At 36.9% G+C, this 21,052-nt stretch overlaps 1 protein-coding gene across 1 annotated transcript in view; it reads right to left on the bottom strand.

Moving 5' to 3' along the window:
• MANBA (mannosidase beta) overlaps positions 1–21,052 on the bottom strand; it is a 138,466-nt gene that overhangs the window by 4,657 nt on the left and 112,757 nt on the right. Inside the window, exons 13-15 of the mRNA XM_050791912.1 lie at positions 15,568–15,732; positions 4,490–4,634; positions 653–795 (exon numbers count right to left, since the gene is read on the bottom strand). Coding sequence (XP_050647869.1) covers positions 653–795; positions 4,490–4,634; positions 15,568–15,732 — 453 coding nt within the window. The remainder of the gene's footprint in view (positions 1–652; positions 796–4,489; positions 4,635–15,567; positions 15,733–21,052) is intronic.

Below are 21,052 nucleotides of genomic sequence, written 5' to 3'. Positions count from 1 at the left end.
CTCAGTCTTCATTTCTTCATATGTAGAATGAAAATAACAGCAGTAATGTCACAGACTCTTGTGAGAATTTAAAAAATAATCCATGGAAGGCACAGTACCTGGTGTGTTGTAATTTTTCTGTAAATGTGACCTATTTTCAGTGTTATTAGTGTCCTCTAAACTATAGCCACCTAAGACTTTGAGTTTCTAGCCTTTCTTTTTACTGAAATTTGTTTTTTAAATACAAATTTGCTTTCCACATGCCCATTCTGAATAGCTTTACTGATTTTTCACTGTAACATGCCATTTTTAAGCATTTCTTTTTATAAAGTTTGGACTATTTCCAGCCTCTCATAATTATAAATAACCTTGCATTTGAGGGGCACTTTATAGCATATGTGATTTGCTTTCATCTAGTTATTTTATTTGCTACTCATAGAAACCCCATAAGAAGATAGACTTGTATCATTTTACAGAGGAAGAAATTGAATCACCAAGATGTGAAGGGTTTTGCTTATGGTCACATCATAAATGGCAGGGTTTTAGCCTAAAATATATGTATTCTGACTCTCAATTAATTTCTCTTTTATTTTCCCAAAAGAATGTAACCAAACAACTAAAGAAATCATCTAAAACTCCCCTTCGATCTTAGAAAACAATCCAAGTAACTTACAGTGAGTGTCATCGAATAGTCCGAGTGAAGATCTGACACACCATAGATATAGAACGTGTTTTCATTCTCAAAGCCTACTGGTAACAGTGGAGCAAAGAAATTCTGAGCAAAGTAATGAAGCATTTTCCACTTTCCTCCATACTCTGAAAATAATCAAGAGTGTCAGGAGATGGCAAGGTCAAGTAGTCAGAGAGGCATTGTCCAACGGCTCAGCTGCGTGTGGCTCCTCGGGGTTCTAAGGGAGTGAGCATGTGAGGGAGAGTCAACAGTGGAGGGCACCCATGTTTGTGAAGGGCTCTGAGCCACTCTGGACATTATGTCATGTCACCCCTACAACATCTGGGCAGGCATTAGCAAATCATGCTGTTAGGCGATTTCATCACTGTGAGATCATAGAGTACTTATACAAACCAAGATGGTATAGCCTGTCGCTCCAGGCTACTAACCTGTACAGCATGTTACTGTGCTGAATACTGTAGGTAATTCTAATCATAGAATGGGACAGTGAAAATACAGTACTATAATCTTATGGGACCACCATCATATATGCACTGTGTTGTTGACTGAAATGTTATATGGTACATGACTGTATATAATAACTTATATAATAACTTATAGATTCTAGGTAGCTGCTGATTGCTTTAAAGTATAACCATTTCGGGTGATAAGGGATAACAAATACCTCCCCACCTGCAGGCACTATAAGGAGTGGACTTATTGGCTAATCAGCAGTTAAACGGGGGCTTTGAGGCCCCCAGAGCAGAAGCAGATACAGAAAACTTGTCACAGCTTCTCCCTGATACCCTTTTTCTCTAATAAGTACAAGGAGCTGGTGATCTTCCTCAGGCAGGCCGGATCCTGCCAGGGTTTAGAAAACAGCCAAGCTCTGGTACTTGGGTTTTCCTACTGTGATATTATATATATATATATATATATATCTTCTACAGTTAGATACGGTTTGGCTGTGTCCCCACCCAAATCTCATCTTGAACTGTAGCTCCCATAATTCCCATGTGCTGTAGGAGGGACCTGGTGGGAGGTAGTTACCTCCCATGGGGGCAGGTCTTTCCCATGCTGTTCTTGTGATAATGAATTAGTCTCACAAGACCTGATGGTTTTATAACGAAGGCGTTTCCCTGCACAAGTTCTCTCTTACCCCACTGCCATGTAAGAAGTCCCTTTGCTCTTCCTTCGTCTTCTGCCATGATTGTGAGGCCTTCCCAGCCATGTGGAACTGTGAGTTCATTAAACCTCTTTTTCTTTATAAATTACCAGTCTCAGGCATGTCTTTATCAGTAGCATGAGAACAGACTAATACAGGTTCCTAGCTCACAACTACCATAGCCCTTGTTACAGACTCTTGTTATAATGTTGAGGTACGTTAGGACTCAAAAGCAGGCCTCAGAAAACAGAATCTATCTCTCTGATCTTCTCCTTCCCTCCTTTCACCAGCCCAAGGCAGGACTCTAATCTGATTGTGGGTCATAAGACACTCATTCAGAAGGTGTCCTGCCTCATACCCTGGAGGAGGAAATGCTTCACACAGAGGCCAAGAAGCTGAATGGGCAGGCCTTGCTATGTTTCCCCACTCAGTCTAATGGTATTAGATCATACCCACTTTGTCCAATCACATATCTACATGGTTATCAATCATGGCTGTCCAATGAAGTCTCCCGATAACACCCAAGAGGACAGAGTTCAAAGAACTTCCAGATAGCTGACCACGTGAAGGCTGACAGAAAGAGGAACACACCTCATCCACATGCCTGGAGGGTGGCACACCCCAGCCTCACAGGGATAAAGTTCCAGCACTCAGGACCCTTCCAAACTTCACCCCATGTATCTCTTCATATGGCTGTTTATTTGTGTCTTTTAAAATATCCTTTGTAATACAGCAGTCAGAATGTTTCCTTGAGTTCTGTGAGCCATTCTAGCAAATTAAACCCAAAGGGGGGGGTCATGGGAACCCCAGCTTGAAGCTGGTCAGTCAGAAGTTCTAGAGGCTCAGACTTGTGACTGCTATCTAAAGGGGGAAGGTAGCTTTGTGGAACTGAGTTCTCAACCTATGGAATCTGATACAATCTGTAGGTAGATAGCGTCAGACTTAAATTGGAGGGCACTCGCGTGGTGTCCACTGCAGAAGTGATTGCTTGCTTGGTGTATGGGGAAAGTTTCCCATACATCTGGTCACAGAAGTCTTCTGTGTGGATTGTTGTCGTGGAGTGAGGGAATTAAAAAAGCACTTTGAGGCCAGGTGCAGTGGCTTACGTCTGTAATCCCAACACTTTGGGAAGCTGAGGAAGGCAGACCGCTTGAGACCAGGTGTTCAAGACCAGCCTGGGCAACATGGCAAAACCCTGTCTCCAGAAAAAAAATACAAAAATGAGCCAGGCATGGTGATGTGCAGCTATAGACCCAGGTACTCAGGAGCTTGAGGTGAGAGGAAGGCTTGAGCCTGTGGGGTGGAGGCTACAATGAACAGAGTGAGACCATCTCAACAAAAAAACAAAACAAAACAAAAAAGCACTTGGAGTTTGAGTGGTTTTTTTTTTTTTCACAGACCTATACTTCCTGAGGAACTCAGGAATAATCTACATGGAATCATTTAAAGGAGTATTTACAAAAATTGGGCTCTCCCATTTCTTGAATCAAACTCAGTTTCAGAAGTCCACAACCTCATCTACAGACAGAAAGCAGGATCAGTATCCAAGAGTCTCTGAACAGTATCTCTTTGTCTACCATTCCAGTATCCTAGAAGGATTTTCCCCCCAATTCTACCTCTGATTCTCATTCAATGCTCTCTTATCTGGTTGGTGCTGATAAAGAGTTTGGTCAGAGAAACTGGATTAGAAATCCAATTCTCTGTAAGAGTCACCCATCTGGCACTAATGAAAACATGTTTGGAATGAATTTCTTTTGATCTGCATTCATAGCCAGTATAAGAGCCTCACCCCCTGCACTCCAGCCCGGATGACAGAACAAGACTCCATCTCAAAAAAAAAAAAAAAAAAAAAAAGAAAGAAAGAAAGAAAAAAGAAAAAAAAAAAAAAACACCTTATCCAGCCTTCCTACTTCGTGACCTTGCCTCATGACCCCAAACTATTCTTTACATTATTAACTGAACTTTGTTTCAAGTCACCTCTAGTGAAGGGCAAAGGCTCATTATTATTCCTTAATTTTTTTTAAATGTACCAGAATAGATAGGATAATTCAAACTGCAGATTCCATGCCAGTCATCTCACCTGTTGCTAGTTGAACTGTTTCAACTGGTCACCTTTCCCATTCGGGATTCTGCCTCTACTATCTTTTCCCCAAGAGCTAAATAGGGCATAATAAAGATGGCCTTAAGAGACATCTTCATTATGTCCTTAAAGAACATCTTTATTTATTTGTCCTTAAAGGTGAATCAGAGAAAGGGAAACTTTAACATAACCAGATGAAACTTCTACCTGACTGAATTCTCCAACACAGAAGAAGGGATGCTTAAGTTCACGCTTCTTTAGCCCCGGAATGTCCTCTTAAATAAATTCAAAATTCTACGCAATAATAACAAGACACGTGGCTGAGACTTTTGTATAGGAATCTATCCCATGCTTAGCCTGCTGTTGCAACTTTGCATGGCACAGAACTCATAATGAGGTTGACCCTAAGGCTCATGGAAAGGCTACTAAGGTGAGCTGGGTGGAGGTAGTTCCTAGGCGGGCTTTTTAAAGAATGACCTCTTTGGGTCGTAGTTCTGCCTGGGCTAATCTGACCCCTCTAGCTCTGTGCTTTCTCAGTCCCTCTCCCCACAGTGTTGCTTTCTCTCACTTACACAAAGAACGCTGAAACACTCACCAAGAGAAGCCCAGGAAGGAGCTTGCCAGATGTCATTCAACTGCCAATACAGCGCCCCCATCGTGTGCCCTTGCTGATCCACTATCTCACTGCGACTGCGGCGGTAGAATTCAGTTTCTGTTTTGACACACTGGGCCTGCATCACCTGATTCAAGAAAACATTCATACACTGGTGTTACTGTTTGATGTAGACTGCCTAGATCTGAGAAAAATACAGGGTTTAGTTTCGTTTTCGGGTTTTTTTGGGGGAGCAATTTGGATAAATTAGGGAATTTAATTAGTATTAGGAATACATTATACTAGATCTGTAACTAGCCCTTTAGCATGAGAGAAGCTGTTGTCTGTAACAGTGGGTTTGTCTGGTAGGCTTGGTGTATCATTATTGTGACAATGGAAATAGGGTGGTGTAAAAGGTTCTCTGCTAATGATAGTGTAGGCAATAAAGAGAAACAAAAACTACTATTCCAGAGCAAATGCTATATGTAGCTCAAAACTAGATTATTTTCATTGATACATTTCGCTAATACCTTCATAGATATTTTTTAAGAAAAACTTTTACTAGAAAAAAATTCTATAAGAAAAATAACATTGTTATTTTGAGTCTGATATTATCCAATCCCTAATTCTTTTTTTCTAGTCAAACAACTGTGTTGATGTCATGATTTTTGATAATGTAAGATTTCTCATGAATGGAATTCCTTCATTGTAGCAGAACAGATGGTAAATTGCAGCAACGAGACAAATGAATTTAGCTCTTGTTTAAGAGACACTAAAGAACTTCACACAGGACCCTTGATTATTGACATCATCACTGAAAAATCAGTCTCTTTTATTGCTGCTGTTACTGACACATATGAATCACATGCTCTTAGCCTGGAGTTGTGCTGAGGAGGGGCTCATGAAAGGGCCACTGAGGAGAACCCAGAGATGGTCAGAGCAGCAAAGATTTCAGTCAGAGAATAAGATGGCCCTAGCGTAGGGCTGGGGTTTTCACAGAGGAAGAAAAAGAATGGTGCATATGGCCACCAAAAGACTAAGCCGAGACACTTTCCCATAAAAGCAAAAAAGCTCAGATAAAGGTAGAACCTTTAGATAGAGGAAGGCTGACCAGTAAGGAAGTCATAGATGAGGTTATGACTTACATGAGTCACAGCCGTCAAATTCCAGAAGGGAAGCAAGAAGAAATTGTGGTCAGTCAATAAATATTTAATAAGAACCTGCAGGATATGTTACATACTGAGAATGGTGGGCACCCCTCCCAGAAAAAAAAAAAAAAAACCAGCCCACCCTATGGGGCTTATCAGCTTTTGTGGGAGACAGGCCTTCATCAAAGAATCACAGAAAGGCATGTCATCATTAAACAGTACCAATGCTAAGTAGGAGAGGTGTGTGATGTTACAAGCTCATATGGTGGGGCAATTGGGCTGAGCTATAGAGTGAGGGTTGGCCCAAAAGAAGAGGAATGGGAAAAAGAGAGAGGGCAGAACCTTCCAGAGAGGACAATATGCCATGGGAGGAGGATGTCAGGTCGGCTAAGAACTGAAGAAAGGCCAAGAGGGCCTGATCTCGGGAAGTCGGAAGCAATGGAAGAGAAGCTGGTGAGAATCACAGGGACCAGACCTTGGAAGGCTGCATGTTGAAGGTGTTGGTGTGCATCCTAAAGGCAAATGGAGGTCACAAAAGGCTTTTAAACTAAAGGGTGACGTGAAGAGATTTACTTTTCCAAAAGATAACTGAGACTACAAAGGAGGAAGGGATTGCAAGGGGGCCGGAGCGGACTTAGGTAGACCATTTAGGCAAGAGATGGTTCTAGCTATGAGCAGACAAAGCAATGTCTTCTCATTCAGGAACCAGACCACTAGGACCACAGCAACAGTAGCTGGAAAAAAATGTTCTAAAGTAAGAATCTCACAAAGCAAGCACATTGGTGCCACCTCAAAATGACCATGGCCCCTATAAACATTTGAGTTTTCAGTCTCTAAACTATATCAATTTTCAGCATTATCTGCAAGATATATTTATTTCATATATCCATTCTAACATTAATCTCCTCACTATAATTCATTTTTCCTGGTATAATAGGTAAAATGTATTAGTCCCTTAGAATTTTCAAAATTTGAAAAAATTTTAAATGCAAGTAGGATTCCTAACCCTCGCTAGCAGTGAAAAGAAAAGAGCACAAAGCGGTTCTGTCTAGTAGCCTCTCTTACAGGAAATTAGCATGAAAGAGCATAACCAAGACTCTTGTGGGCTCCAGGCTCTGGCACAGTGCGGTACACTCCACACACAGATAGTACCATGCTAATAACATGGACCTGAATCTATCCAAACCAGGGGGTACCAGTCAAGGCCAATGAACACCTTTGTTCATAAAAATGCAGAAGGCTATTGCCCACTAAACTTCTTAAAGGGATGTTGTACAATCCTAGTTCCCTGGAAAATCTCTAGAACTTCCCCTTCCCCTTTAAAAACCATAACTATATTTACACATCCATGCATCCTTTCCTAAAAAGGGCAATCTTTACACATAAAAGGAATAAATGCTTAGTCATTTTCTAGATTACTCAGTCCACTGTTAGCAGACAAGTGTATTTCAGTTTTAAAAATATGCCTATTCAGTTGGGCACAATGGCTCACACCTGTAATCCCAGCACTTTGGGAGGCCAAGGTGGGCGGATCACGAGGTCAAGAGATGTAGACCAGCCTGGCTAACACGGTGAAACTCCGTCTCTACTAAAAATACAAAAAATTAGCCAGACATGATGGCACATGCCTGTAGTCCCAGCTACTCGGGAGGCTGAAGCAGGAGAATCGCTTGAACCCGGCAGGCAGAGGTTGTAGTGAGCCGAGATCAAGCCACTGCACTCCAGGGTGGGCGACAGAGTGAGACTCTGTCTCAAAAAAAAAAAAAAAAGCCGGGCGCGGTGGCTCAAGCCTGTAATCCCAGCACTTTGGGAGGCTGAGACGGGCGGATCACAAGGTCAGGAGATCGAGACCATCCTGGCTAACACGGTGAAACCCCGTCTCTACTAAAAAATACAAAAAACTAGCCGGGCGAGGTGGCGGGCGCCTGTGGTCCCAGCTACTCCGGAGGCTGAGACAGGAGAATGGCGTAAACCCGGGAGGCGGAGCTTGCAGTGAGCTGAGAGAAAAGAAAAAAGAAAGAAAAGAAAAGGAAAAAAATTGCCTATTCTCAGCAGCTTGATTGATTACACTTATGAAATGAGTCTCCTATGAGAGACAGATGGTATGGTGAAAAGAAATTGGATCAAGACACAAAGACCTAAGTCCCAATTCCAGCACTGCCACTGGTGGTTGCTAGCTGTCTTCCAAAACCATACCCCTATCCTCCAGAATGACAGAGTTGCAGCTGGACTACATTTTCCAGAAACACACCCCCAACCCCTGGGATTTGGAGTATGCATGTGACTAAGTTCCCTCAATATCTATATACTTTATTTACTAAAATTATCCTGACACTAAGAATCTTCCAATAAAGCTGTTTTTAAAACCAAGATATAATTCACATACCATAAAATTCATCATTTTAGAGGTTATAATTCATCGGTTTTTAGCACAGTCATATGGTTGCACAACTCTTTCCACTATCTAATTCCAGAATATTTTCATCACCCCAAAAAGAAGCACCACACTGGGAAGCAGTCACTCCCCATTCTCCCCTCTCCCCCGCTTCTGAAAACCACTTAATCTACTTCCTCTGTTCTGGGATTTGCCTGTTCTGGACATTTCACATAAATGGGATGATAAAATATGTGGCTTTTGTGACTGGCTTCCTTTTTATTTCTGAATAATATTTTACTGTATGGATATGCTACATTTTGCTTGTCTATTCATCAGCTGAAAAATTAGGTTATTTCCACTTTTTGCCTACTACGAACAATGCTGCTATGAACCTGTGAACAGGTTTTTGCGTGAACATATGCTTTCAATTTTCTTGAGTATATATACGTAAGAGTGAAATTGGCAAACTCTATGTCTAACTTTTTAAGGAATTAATTAACAAATTGTTTACCAAGGCTATTTTACATTCTATTTTACATTCCCACCAGCAACATACGAGGGTTCCAATTTCTCCACATTCTTGCCAATACTCATTATTTTCCTTTTTAAAAAAATTGTAGATATTGTAGTGGATATAACTGGTATCTCACTGTGGTTTTGATTTGCATTTCTCTAATAACTAATGATGTCGAGCATCTTTCCATGTGTTTACTGGTCATTTTCTTTAAAGAAGTGTTTATTCAAAGCCTTTACCAATTTTTCAATTGGGTTGTCTTTTTCATTATTGGGTTCTAAGAGTTCTTTATATATTCCGGATGCCAGATCCCTATCAGACATGGTTTGTAATTTTTTTCTTTCATTATGGGGATTATCTTTTCATTTTCTCAATAGTGTATTTTGCCATACAAAAGGTTTTTTTAGTTTTCTGTTTTTGATGATGTACAATTTGTCTATTTTTTCTTTGGTTAATTTCTTTCATGTCAAATTTAAGAAACTGTTGCCTAACCAAAAGCCATAAAATTTATACCGACGTTTCCTTCTAAGAGTTTTATAGTTTTAGCTATTACATATAGATCCTTGATCCATTTTGAGTTAATTTTTATATATGGTATGAGGTAGTGGTCTGAATTTATTATTTTGCGTGTGGATACCCAATTCTTCCAGCACCACTTGTTGAAAACATGATTCTTCCTCCCATTTTATTCTTTTTCCCATTTGGAATGTAAATTAGTACAGCCATTATGCAAAACAGTATAGAGGTTCCCCAAACTATTAAAAATAGAACTACCATATGATCCAGCAATCCCACTACTGTGTATCTATCTGAAGGAAATTAGATCAGTATGTTGAAGAGATATCCACACTCCCATGTTCATTACAGTGTTATTTACAATAGCCAAGCTATGAAAGCAACAGATGAGTAGATAAAGAAAATGTGATACATATACACAATAGAATATGATCCAGCCTTAAAAATAAAGGAAATCCTGTCAATTGTGACAACATGGAAGAAACTGGGGGACATTATGTTAAGTGAAATAAGTCAGGAACAGAAAAACAAATACTACATGATCTCACATATACGTGGAATTGAAAAAAGTTAAACTCATAGAAGAAGCAGAGAGTAGAATGGTGGTTACCAAGGGCTGGATGGGGGAAAGAGGAAGTACCAAGGAGATGCTGGTCAATGAATACAAAATTTCAGCTAGGAGAAATAAGTTCAAGAGATCTATTGTACAATATGGTAACTATAGTTAATAATGTATTGTATATTTGAAAATTGCTAACGGTAGATTTTAAGTGTTCTCACTACAAAGAAGATAAGTATGTGAGGTAATGCATATGTTAAATAGCTTGAATTAGCCGTTCCATAATGTACACACATATCAAAACATCACGTTGTACACCACAAATATATATTTTTTAATTAATCAATTAAAATTAAGAAATATTAATTTTTTTAAAAAGGAAAATCAATTGACCATAAATGTATATTTGTTTCTGGATTCTCAATTTTATTGAATCAATCTATTAGATATACCTGGTCTTTTGTCATTACCACACTGTCTTGATTACTGTAGATTCGAAGCAAGTTTTAAAATCTTTTTTTCAACAGTATAAGATTTGTCAAATGCTTTTTCTTCACCTATTGAGATGATCGTGTGTATTTTTTCTTTCTTTACTAATATGGTTTATTACACTGATTAACTTTCATATGTCAAATCAATATTACATTCCTGGGATAAATCCCACATAGTTATGGTATACAATCCTTTTTATACGCTGCTGGATTTGGATTGATAGCATTTTATTGAGGATTTTTTTTCTGTCTACATTCATGAATTATGAGTCTATAGGTTGCTTTTCCTGAGATATATTTGTCTGGTTTTGGTATCAAGGTAATGTTGGCTTCACAGAATGAGTTAAGTGTTTCCTCCTCTTATTACTAACTTTTTTAGAGCATTAATGAGGGGTTTCTTTTAATTCTTCTTTAAACATTCTTAGAATTCACTAGTGAAGCCATCTGGTCCTGGATTTTTCTTTTTAGGGGAAGGTTTTTTTGTTTTTTAATTAACTCAATCTTAGTTGTTATAGGGCTATTAAGATTTTCTATTTCTTCTTGATTCAGTTTTCATGGGTTGTTTCTCTAGAAATTCATCCATTTCATCTAAATTATCTGATTTGTTGCCATATAATTGTGTATATATTATCTTATCACCTTATCTATTTCGGTAAGGTGAGTAGTAATATTTCCTCTATCATTCCTAATTTAGTATTTTGAGTGTCCTCTCTTTTTTCTGGGCCAGTCTAGCTAAAGGTTTGTCAATTTTGTTGATCTATTTGAAGAACTAACTTTTGGCTTCATTGGTTTTCTCCAGTGTTCTAATGAGGTCTTTATTTAATGTGCCAAATTTCTGATGCCCGCTTCACTTAATTGCTGAAAATTACTGTTAACAATTTAACCAAACACCATTATCACAACTGTGAAGGGACAGATTATTACAGGTTAAAAAGCAGAAACCCTATTCCATTCATTGCCCTGAATGGAATAGGCAAAATATTTAACTTTTCTGAGCCTGTTTACTCATGTATAAAATGGAAAAGAGTGATATGGGTGCAAGCACTTCATGACCCCGGACCAGGCATTTAGTAGATACCCAAAGAATGCTAAATATTTGCTTGATTTTTGAATTACATGATGCCTATACAAACTCCTAATACATAATACACAATGTTAGTGGTCACTCTTTCATTCCCCTCCTTTGCCCACCCTACTCTTATCTTAAACGCTCAGTATGGCCTGGATCTTCCATTGTGTCTCAGTGCTACTTACAGAACAAATAACTATTCTAGGGCAGCAGGTATCATCAAAACCTGGACCTGCAGCATCACCTACCTTTTGTCCTTAGTTCTTATGATCAAGTTGCTTACAGCATGGGAAGATAAAATGGGCCCCTAAAGAAAATGAGTTTCTCAAGGACATCCCCAAGCCATCATTAGATGTTCAATAGATACATGAAGAATAAACAAAAGCACTAGAGAAGGCTGTAAGCTAAGGACTTGGTAATTAATGTCCTTGGCCTGGCCTATTCTCTTAGTGGCCAATAAGAGGCCATGCTGGTAGAGTAAGTTACTTAAAAGTTAGTTTAGATGTGTTCGTTTAGATAGCTGGTCCTCAAACTAGAGAATGAGATCTGTGTAACATAGCTTAAGAGGGTGTGCTCACGTATACGGGCTATTTGGAATACAATATAACAGGGAAAGGGGGATAGTAAAAGGTGAGGCAAGATTATCCTGGAATACTAGGAGAATTAAAGAGGCAAGAGCCCATAGGGATATCTTTGTGACTATAAGATAAAGAGAAGATAGGGAAGGATCTGAACGTGAAGAAATTTACTGGACAGCTTTCTCAGCTAAGAGTTTGCTGACAGTTGCAAATATTCCTTAATTAATAAACCGTCTAAAAAGTGGCACATAGGCAAGCAGTCTGTTCTTCAGAATAGTATGACAGACTATGAGAAAAAGAACAGGAGTGGGAGTAGGAATATAGAAAATAGAACAGAGAAGGGTTTTATTTCTAATACACAGATTAAAGAGGACTGTTCTAAAATCAAAGTAACAAGGAAAAACCCTAAAACCCTAACATTTTCTGTCTATATTTCAGTCAAGAAAATCTGACACTGAAAACAAAACAAAATAATCATAACTCTGAATTCTTTCATCACAGATGTCATCTAGTAGGTTGGAAAGTGCCACGGTAGACACTCACAAGCCACATGAGGACAAGTCCAATTCTGAGCCAAAGCCTGAGAGGACACCAGTGCTAAATTCTCAGACAAAACCATCACCAACAAAAACTGGCAACAAATAACTCCACCTGTATGCCCACTTCCTAACTATGGACCTTGAATGCTGATCAGTTCTGAAAAGAAAAATTATTTCTGTCAGTTCTTGGAATATAATTTTGAGGAAAAGAATAAAGTTAGAGTAATAAACAGCTGGAAGGATAAAATCCAGCATAAAAAACAATAGCAGAAAAGTCTCTTACACACACACACACAAATACTAATCAGCCTATTTTATGTATCAGAACACTTTAACAGAATATCATCTGTGGAAAACTTCAAAAATAAAGTGCAACACGTTTCAAGGGACAGACACCAGCATTGCCTTTAACCTTGTGTTCTGGTAAATTCGTGAATTACACATCACCCTGGCAAAACTGTCCTAACCCATAAGATTATGATTGAAACATTAAAATTCTCCTAATCATTTCATCACCTTCTAAAAAAGATTATTCTTTCAGCTTACAGTTTTCTGCTTTAGCTTCTATCGTGGGGTTTATGTTTTCCTACAGGAGAAAACTAATGAAGGTGTGAGCATGAGTTTGGATTAAAATTCATACGTTTTTAGATACTAAGATAGGAAAATTTAACTGTGATTATGTTTTTTAAATTTTCCTATCTACTTCAGATCAACTTTTATGATTGGGATTAGGCTTTTACCTCCTCTCTAAGAACTTCAAACACATATGACAAAAACAGCAGGTAAATAAGCAGTGACTTTAATGGAGTCTTAAGTGTGGTCACAGGTTCATGAACTAAAATAGGCAAATGAAAAAAGTAAAATGAAAACATCATCCAAAATTCAGTTTGGCAGTTTCCTAAAAAGATAAACATAAATTTGTTATATAACTCAGCAATTCCATTAGTATATTTCTACCCGTTGAAAAGGAAATCTATGTCCATACGAAGATTTCTATATGAGTATTCATAACAGCATTATTCATAATAGCCAAAAATTGGAATACAATATAACAAATGTCCATCAACAGATGAATCTGATGAATGGATAAGCAAAATGTGTACCTCCATACAACTGAATAGTATTTGGCAAGACAATGGACATGAACTACATGCTATAACGTGGATGATCTTCAAAAACTTTATGCTAGGTGAAAGAAGCCAGATGCAAAAGATCACGTATTTATAATTCCATTTACATGAAATGCTGAGAAAAGTAAAATCTATAGAGACAGAAAATAGATGTATGTTGTCCTGTGGCTGGAGGTGGGAAAGGGGAGTGACTGTAAATGAGTACAAGGGTTCTTTCTAGAATGATAAAAATATTCTAAAATCAGACCATAGTGATGGTTACACCACTCTATAAATATCACTTAACTGTACTCAAGATGTGTGGATTTTATGATATGTCCATCATACCTTGATAAAACTGTTTTTAAAATCCAGCAAGTTGCACGCTGTAACATTCACAAATCTCGATACATGCATACATCCATGTAACTACCACTCAGGTCAAGATAGAAAACAGAAAGTTCTCTTGTACCCCTTCCTAATCACTGCTCACACCCTCCTCCACAAGAATAGTTAATACTACTTGGCTCTCTATCATCCTGATTGTTCTTTTTTCTACTCTGTACTTTTTTCTATAACATACTTAAATTTCAATATAAAAGAAACCAATACAGTTATGTATCCTTTTATGTCTGGTTTCTTTTACTCAATGTAATACCTGTGAGACTCATCCAAGTTCATGCTGATTATCAGTAGTTTATTCTTTTTTTTATTGCCGTGGAGTATTCCACTGTATGAATATACTACAATTTGTATATAAATTCTCCTGTTAAAGGACATTTAGGTTGTTTCTACTTTGGGGCTATTGTGAATAGTGCTGCTATGAACATTATTTGAGAAATCCATTGGTGGACATATTAACTCATTTTTCTTAGGGGCATAGCTAGGAGCAGAAATGCTGATTCAAACAGGAAGCAAACATTTAGCTTAGGTAGAAACTGCTATAAAATTTTCCAAAGTGGTTAAACACATTTAAACTCCTACTAACAATGTCTAAAATGTTCAGCTGTCTCTCTTCCTCACCAGCAGTTGGTATTGTCAATCTTTTTAATTTTAGCCATTCTGCTGGGTGTGTAGGGGTGTCCTGGTATGGCTTTAATTTGCATGTTCTTTATTTAAAACAAGATTGGGTACATTTTCATGTATTTATTGACCCTTTGGATATCTTCTTTGGTGAAGTACCTGTTCAAGACTTTTGTCCATTTTTAAATAGATTGTCAGGCTTTTTCTTATTGCTTTATAGAAAGCAATAAGAATTGCTTTATCCTGGATACAAATCTTTTATCAAATATATGAATTAAAACTACTGGTCCCCAATTTGTGGCTTGCCTTTTCTCACTCTTAATGGTGTTTTTTATACTTAATGGTGTCCATAATTTCAATGGAGTATAAATTTATCAATATTTTCTTTTCTAGTTAGTGCTTTCTATGTTCTATATAAAAACTCTTACCTATCCCAAAATCATGAAGCTATTCCATGTTTTCTTGAAGCTTTATTGTAGTACCTTTCACATTTGAGTCTTCAGTCATTGATCAAATGAAATTTCTAAAATTTATTATTCATTTATTTTTTAGAGATGGGGTTGTTGATATTTTGTCCAGGCTGGTCTCAAACTCCTGGGCTCAATCAATCCTCCCACCTCAGCCTCCCAAGTAGTTGGGACTACAGGTGTGTGCCACCATGCCCAACAATCAAATTAATTTGTATAGGGAATCAAGTTCATTTCTTTTCCCATAAAGGCATCCACATGATACAGCACTGTTTATTGATAAATGATTCTTTTCATACTCAATTGTGATGGCATCACAGCCATAAATCAGGTGTCTATATTATACAGGGATCTGTTTCTGGACTGTATTGTGTTCCGTTGTTCTATTTTTATCCTTGGGAAATGGCACTGCCTTAATTACTAAACCTTTAGAGCAATCTTGAAGTAGAGAATATTTTCATACACAATTTCTTTCAGAATTTTGTGAGCTGTTTTTGTAAGAGAGGCAAATGCCAAAAATGAACTATTTCATGTCCTATGTGTCATCATATATGTTCTTTGAAGAAAATAAATTCCTTAACCAGTAGAATGAAAACTTGAATAGTTTTCACCATATATGGCCTACAAAATCTACATAATCTCTTACATTAATTGCAGGAACCTGTTCAACTCTAGAATGAAAACGACTTACCTGAGTAAGGTAGATGGTATCTTTAAATGTGCGTAATGGATCTGTGCTTTCGGGGAGTTTGAAATGAAGTCCAGCCTGATAAAGCATTTGTTTGTTACCACCTTCGTGATGTTGTCGATGAAGTGAAAACTTGCTACTGAAAGACCAGTCCTCTGTAGATGAGACCTTTCAAATAAAGAATAAGAATTAGAAATCTGAAAGTTAGCAGTAAAACTACTCTTCTATAAGTTCCTAACAAATCTGGAAAGTTAGAGCTCGAAAGTTAAAAAAGCTCGACGTTTGTTCTGTGGCTCCAGTTTCATAAATGTTTTGCCATCCTACTTGTTGTTCAGTGAAGGACTAGCCTTGTGGAAAGTGGAATCACAAAACTAGGGTTTGGTACGTATATCCTCCCTTCCTCCAACTAAGAAAGTTATATTTTGGTGTTTCTCTTAAGACTCTTGTTTTATCAAAACATATTGCTGGTTTTTGAAACATTTACTATATGTATTTTAAAATATCTTTTTATCTACTTAGGTAAATATTTTATCTAGTATTCATTTCTCAAAACTTAATAATAGAATGCAGTTGACACTCTGTTAAAACTGTCACAATTCTTAAATAGGAATAAAACACCTATTACACTGTAATAGGAATATTATGAGAGTAAATGCTTTAGCACTTACACTGCTCACTTGTTTCTCAGTGATTAGTAAATGAAACCGATGCATATGTTTAATTTTTATATAGTTGAAGACACAAACCAAATAATGTTACTTCTCTCCCCTAAAAAAATCAATCTTTCATTTTTTAAGCCAGGCCCAAATTATAGGATCTTTATTTTATCCGTTTTATCCTAACGTACAGGATCTTTTATCATCAGCTCAAATTAAAAAACAAAGTAAAAAAACTCACATTTGTTGGAGTATACCTTCTACAATAAAAGAGAAAAAAAGCAATCATTCTGGCTTTTAGGCCTATAATTTAATGCACTGTTAGTACTTAAGAAAGAAGACAATTGCTGGCTACATCTGAAAACATCCAGAGTTTTAATTCAAGTTACACAGACTTTGAAAAAACATAGTCTGCCCCTCCACCCAAAAACCTGAAAATTAAAAAAGCTTAATCCCTGTTCATAAAGTATGACTTCTCATTCCCAGTAATTAAGCAACACATGGGCCCATTACCGTAAAAGGAAAAGGTTATTCTTCAGGAACTGATTCATACCCAAATGTAAGAAATGTACACTAGCCATATTAAATTTGGAAGATTTTCCTAATTATAGATGTTTTTCCAAAATGCCACCACCAGAATTAAAGAATGCTAACTACTCCTATTATGTATTTAAAAGAGAGATTCACATTTACAATCATCTCGTACACATTTTAGATGCACATCCTTTATCGATAGTCTTCTTCCTATGCTTCCTCCTCTTAATTTATTTTATTTATGCTTATTATTTTTAATTGACACAATAAGTGTACACATTTATGGGGTACCATGTTATAATCTGATACATATATACAATGTATAAGGATCAAATCAGGGTAATAAGTAAATTCATCACCTCAAACATTTATCATTTCTTTGTGTTGGGAACTTTCAAAATTCTCTCTTCTAGCTATCCGAAAATACACAATAAATTATTATTAATTATAGTTACCCCAAAGTGCTATAGAACACTAGAACTTAATCTTCCCATCTAGCTATAATTTTCATTGGTTGGTTAATTTGGTTGGTTTAGAGGTTAGTTACTATAATTAACCAACCTCTACTGCCCCTCCCCCACAACCCTTCCCACCCTCTGGTAATCACTATTCCACTCTACTTCTTTGAGCTCAACTTCTTTAGCTTTCACATAGGAATGTCCTTCCTCCTTTTCAAAGTCTGAAATACACCTTTGGGCCATGCAGCCTTCTTATTTGTAATAATTTGGGTCTATCCCATAATCAGTAAACCTGATCTTTAGTCATATGGGAGGCTTTCTACCTTCTTATAACTATGGTTTGAAAATCTTTCAAATTTCAGCTATAATAATATTACTAGAAAGAACTGGAAAGGGCCAGGCAAAGTTCTAATTACTTTAAGAATATTAACTTAAAAAATATATATTAACTTATTTAATACTCATAAAAACCCGGCCAGGTGCAGTGATTCACACCTGTAATCCCAGCACATGAGAGGCTAAGGTGGGAGGATCGCTTGAGCCCAGGAGTTCAAGACCAGACTGGACAACATAGTGAGACCCCATCTCTACAAAAATAAAAATAAAAAATTAGCCCTGTGTGGTGGCACATGCCTGTAGTCCCAGCTACTTGGGAGGCTAAAGTGGGATGAGTGCTTGAGCCCACGAGTTTGAGGCTGCAGTGAGCCATGATCACGCCACTGCACTCCAGCCTGTGTGACACAGCTAGACCCTCTCTCAAAACAAAAAACAAAACAAACTCTATGAGTAGGTACAATTATCACCCCATTTTACAGATGTGAAAACCAGGCACAGAAAGGTTGAATAACTTGTTCAGTATTCAAATCTAATGCAATCTAGCTCCAGTCCCTAGTTCATTAAACCCAGAAGGATCTGAAGAAAATGAAACTTTCATACAAATAATATGATTAAAATGGACTATACTAAAGGTAATAATAGTTTACATTTCATGGGCTCTCACTGTGTCAGGTACAGTGCTAAGTGCTTCAATGTATTAGTTAACGTAATCTTTACTCATGAACACACACACATGTGCATATCTACACGCACACACACACACATACATGAGGTATTTACTACTATTAACCCCAATTTACAGATGAAGAAACTGAAATTCAGAAAGATTACATAATCTGTCCAAGATAATACAGATAATGAGTGGCAGCTGTCATATTCAATCCAGTTCTGTTTATCCCAAAGCCCAAACTTTTAATCACCATGCAATATTGATAACCACATGTTGAAAATATATTTTATGAAAAATCAATGTATCCCAAATTAAAGAGATATGTTTTAATCAATTTGTTGAATACATGAAAAAGCTTCTAAATAAAAGAGCCAAAGTTTTATTTAGTTGTTCTATTGCTTTCTTTTATTTTCCCAGTCACCTATTCAAATTCCCAACTAAGCAGTGTAGCTTAAAAAGAGATGAGTAAATCGAGATAACAAACGATTCATAATGAGCAGCACTTATCCTCAACTTTCTCTATTTTAAAATATAGTGTTTATTATCTCTGAACATCATCAGGCATTTCACAAAAACATGGGATAAAAATAATTCCATTATTTGAAGGAGGCCAGTAGAAATTATTACAGATTTAAGGAAAAGGTTTAGCAATTTCTAACACTAATCTTTCTAAAGTGTGGTGAAAAGAAAATCTATCAGCTCTGGAGACAGAGAGTAAGTCTGAACCCAGCTGCTTATTTCTGAGAGTGGGAAGGAAGGAATGAAGGAAGCAAGAATATTTACTGAATTATTGCTTGTGTACCAGGTACTCATTCTTTTATTAGACAATAATCGACCCACTCCCCTTTGACTGAGGCCCAAGAGGAAATCAAAGCACTGCAGGGTAGGAGTTCTATCTGCGTCCTCTTACAGTAATTTGATTTCCTCCTGCATCTCAAAGTGGAGTGGGCAGCTTATTGTCGAATTAAAGAATGAGTACATGGTACACAGCAATTATTCAGTAAATATTCTTGCTTCCTTCATTCCTTCCTTCCCACTCTCAACACTTGTTCCTGCCTGCGTCAGGATACTGAACTTCATCCTCCTTCACTCTGAAACAATAGTATTCCCAAAAGATTAGCCCCACAATTTGGGAACAATTAAAAAGGGGGGTATGGAATTTCACAATGTATATATGTTTCAAAACATCGTGTAGTACACAATAGATACATACAATTTTTTGTTAATTTTTAAATTTTAAAAAACCAAGGGTAGAGCTAAGGTTATGACATCATTAAAGTTAAAGTACAGTATAACTTCAATGTGAATAAGCAAATATAGTTGTGTTCAGTTGGTGAAATTGAAAAAGATTTTGAAATTGTCTTAAAAGACTTTTTTTGTGTGTGGTTACTTTACACAACTGATGCAGGGACAGCAAAACCACACAATCATTTCAATAGATGAAGAAAAAGCACTTGAAAAAATGCAACATTCTTTCACGATATAAGCACTCAGCTAACTAGAAGTAAAAGGGAACTTCCTTGACCTTATAAAGGACATCTACTAAAAACCTATTGTCAATATCACACTAAATGGTAAAAGACTGAAATGTCCCCCCTAAGAAAAAGAACAACTCAAGGATATCTTGTCTTCCCACCCATTTTCTACATTGTATAAAAAGTTCTAGCCAGGGAAATTAAGTAAGAAAATCAAATAAAAGGCTTCCAGATTGGAAAGGAAGAAGTAATATTATTAATACCTCTATTTATAGATGACATGATCTTATATATAGAAAATGCTAAAGAATATCCTCCAAAATATTATTAGAGCTATTAAATGAGATCGTCCACGTTGTAGCATTCAAGCTCAATATACAAAAATCATTTGTATTTTTATACATTAGCAATGAACAATCTAAAAATGAAATTAAGAAAATAATTTTATTTACAATAGCATCAAGAAGAATAAAACACTTAGGAATAAGTAAGCCAAAGAATTGTGAGACTGGTACACTGAAAACTACAATGTTGAAAGAAATTAAAGACGACATCCCATGTTCATGTGTCAGAAGATTTAATATTACTAGATGGCAACACTCACAAACTGATCAACAGATTCAACATAATCCCTATCAAAATCCCAGCTAACTTTTCTGCAGAAATTAGCAAATAGATTCCAAGACTCATTTGGAAATGCAAGTCACCCAGGATAGTAAAAAAAAAAATTGAAAGAAGAACAAAATTGATGGACTCACACTTCCTAATGTCAAAACTTACTACAAAGCTATAGCAATCAAGACAGTGCATAGTGACATGAAATATGCCACTTGAACAGAATTGAGAATCCAGAAATAAACCCTAACTTTTACGGTTAATTGATTTTCAGGGCCAAAAGAATTTAATAGGGGAAAGGAATAGTGTTTTCAATATATGCTATTGAAACAACTGGCTATCCACATGCAAAAGAATGAACCTGAACTCCTACCTCCCACCACACATAAAAAATAACTCAAAATGACCATAGACTTGAATGCAAGAGCTAAAACTATAAAATTCTTAGAAGACAACACAGAAATAAACCTTTGCCATTTGGGGCGAGGCAATGATTTCTTAGATGCAACACCAAAAAGAAGAGATTGGTAAGTAAAACGTCATCAAAATTTAAATTTTTTGTGCTGTAAGTGATACCATGAAAGTGAATAAAGTGACAACCCACACACTGGGAGAAAATATTTGCAAATCAAATACCTGATAAAATCTTATAGCCAGAAAATATTTTTAAAAATTTCATAACTCAATAAAATAAAGACAAATAATTTTAAAATGACCAGGCCATGCATAGTGGCTCACGCCTAT

This window comes from Macaca thibetana, chromosome 5 (assembly GCF_024542745.1).
Source record: "Macaca thibetana thibetana isolate TM-01 chromosome 5, ASM2454274v1, whole genome shotgun sequence".
Lineage (NCBI taxonomy): Eukaryota > Metazoa > Chordata > Mammalia > Primates > Cercopithecidae > Macaca > Macaca thibetana.
Note: the sequence above shows the minus strand (reverse complement) of the source record. Positions and strands in the feature narration are given on the sequence as shown.